This window comes from Nicotiana sylvestris, chromosome 4, assembly GCF_000393655.2.
Source record: "Nicotiana sylvestris chromosome 4, ASM39365v2, whole genome shotgun sequence".
Taxonomy (NCBI): Eukaryota; Viridiplantae; Streptophyta; class Magnoliopsida; order Solanales; family Solanaceae; genus Nicotiana; species Nicotiana sylvestris.
The window spans coordinates 100,494,166-100,495,916 of record NC_091060.1 but is presented as its reverse complement, the minus strand read 5'-3'; the positions used below and the strand labels follow the sequence as shown (position 1 = coordinate 100,495,916).

The 1,751-nt window shown below is 39.3% G+C and overlaps 1 protein-coding gene across 1 annotated transcript; it reads right to left on the bottom strand.

Annotated features, from left to right (window-relative positions):
* On the bottom strand, positions 1-1,305 carry LOC104235183 (uncharacterized). Its single transcript, XM_070173241.1, has 3 exons — positions 1,225-1,305; positions 712-927; positions 1-522 (listed from the first exon to the last, which is right to left on the bottom strand). The coding sequence occupies exons 1-3, from the start codon at positions 1,303-1,305 to the stop codon at positions 1-3; spliced, it is 819 nt and encodes a 272-aa protein (XP_070029342.1).
* Between the last annotated feature and the right edge of the window lie 446 nt (positions 1,306-1,751).

Below are 1,751 nucleotides of genomic sequence, written 5' to 3'. Positions count from 1 at the left end.
CTAAAAATCATCCCTCTCATGCTCAGTAGCTGAAATTTTTTCTTCTAGAGTGTGTTTCTCATTACTGAGACCTTCTATTGTTTCCTTTAAGTCATCAACCGCTACCATCAGGTCATCTCTCTCATTTTCTACACTAGTTATCTTTTCATTTAGAGCTTCCTTTTCTTTTTCAAGATTAGTTATGGTCTCTTTAAGGTCCACTACACAGACCACCAGATCATCTCTAGATTGTTCAGCTTCTCCTAGTTCTATGGTCATGATCTCCTTATCATTATCAAGGCTATAATAAGCATCAATTAGAACATTTGCTAATGACCTTAATTTCTTAGAAGAGTAGAATTTCAGATTTCTCTGAACGTCCCTGAAATTTACCTCATCTTCTTTATCCTCATCAGACTGAGCCATCAGCACGAACAGTGAGTCATACTTTGTTGCTTCAGTTTCCACTGCCATCATGGAATTGTTTTTTGCATCTGGTTCCCTTTCTAATTCACTGGAGGAGTCTCCCCAATTAGAAAGAGCCTGCTTCATAATATTGTCAGCTGCACTTTTTCGATTGAATCATTTGTCTGGAACCAGGTTCCTTTTTGCTGCTTTGTCAGGATTTTGTTTGTATTGCTCCTATTTCACGAGTGGACAGTCTTTGATGAAATGCCCTGGCTTTCCGCACCTGTGACAGAGATCATTGTTCCTTGCCTTACTTGAACTGACCCTCTTTGGTATACCACCATTTCTTTGAACCATCTTTTGAAATCTTTTAGTAAGATAGGCCATATCACTATCTTTATCACTTGAGTCACTACTTTCAGCCTTGAGTACCAGGTTTTTTTCCTTCTTCGGCTCTCTCCTTTCACTGTCTTTCTTTCTTTTCATCTCGTATGTCTTCAGATTACTAATTAGATCCTTAGCTTCAGTGATGGCATTTACCTTACTTTCCCAAGAACCGGGTAGAACACTGAGGATTTTTCTTACAAGCTTGTTTCTAGGAATAACATCTCCAAGTGAATGAAGCTCATTTATGATGGAGGTGAATCTGGTGTGCATATCCTGTATAGACTCATCATCATTCATCCTAAAGAGCTCATACTTTGTGGTGAGCATGTCAATCTTGGACTATTTAACCTGAATAGTTCCTTCGTGTGCGGTTTGCAATGCTTCCTATATTTCTTTAGCAGTATCACAAGCTGAGACTCCATTGTACTCATCGGGTCTTATGCCACATACCAGGATTTTCTTGGCACGGTAGTTCTTTTCTACGGCTTTTCTATCAATATCGTTGTACTCTTTTCTGTCTTTCGGCGCCATTGGTCTAGTTTCTTCAAGCTTCTACATAGGAACATGTGGACCATCACAGATGATGTCCCACAGTTCTGAATCTTCGGCCATTATGCATGCAAGTCTTCCACCAGCTGTAGTATTAACCATTGAATCTATGAGGTCTGTAGGTTGATTCTCCTTTCTCAACGTTCGGTGGAGCAGCCATTGAGATCCTTTCTAGGTGTTAGCCTTTTAGAAAGAACCCGCTCTGATACCAATTGTTAGTTTGTATGAGTCCACCAAATAGTAGAGTACCTGGTCCTCTATGAGGTTAAGTTGAGAATGCTAATAAAATTGTAAGTAAAGAAGACAAGGGATTTTTACGTGGAAAATCCCATACAAGGGGATCAAAAAACCACGACCTACACTTGTAGACTTTTAACTTCACTAACTTGCAATCTCACTATTACAAGCCACTTGGTAATAACTCTATT

What these genes read in the sequence shown, in the direction of transcription:
- LOC104235183 (XM_070173241.1), bottom strand. Translation starts at nt 1,305, where the DNA reads ATGGCGCCGAAAGACAGAAAAGAGTACAACGATATTGATAGAAAAGCC. An exon ending in ACCGTGCCAAGAAAATCCTG is followed by an intron (nt 928 to 1,224) that starts GTATGTGGCATA and finishes TGGGAAAGTAAG; the next exon opens with GTAAATGCCATCACTGAAGC. An exon ending in ATGGTGGTATACCAAAGAGG is followed by an intron (nt 523 to 711) that starts GTCAGTTCAAGT and finishes ATTATGAAGCAG; the next exon opens with GCTCTTTCTAATTGGGGAGA.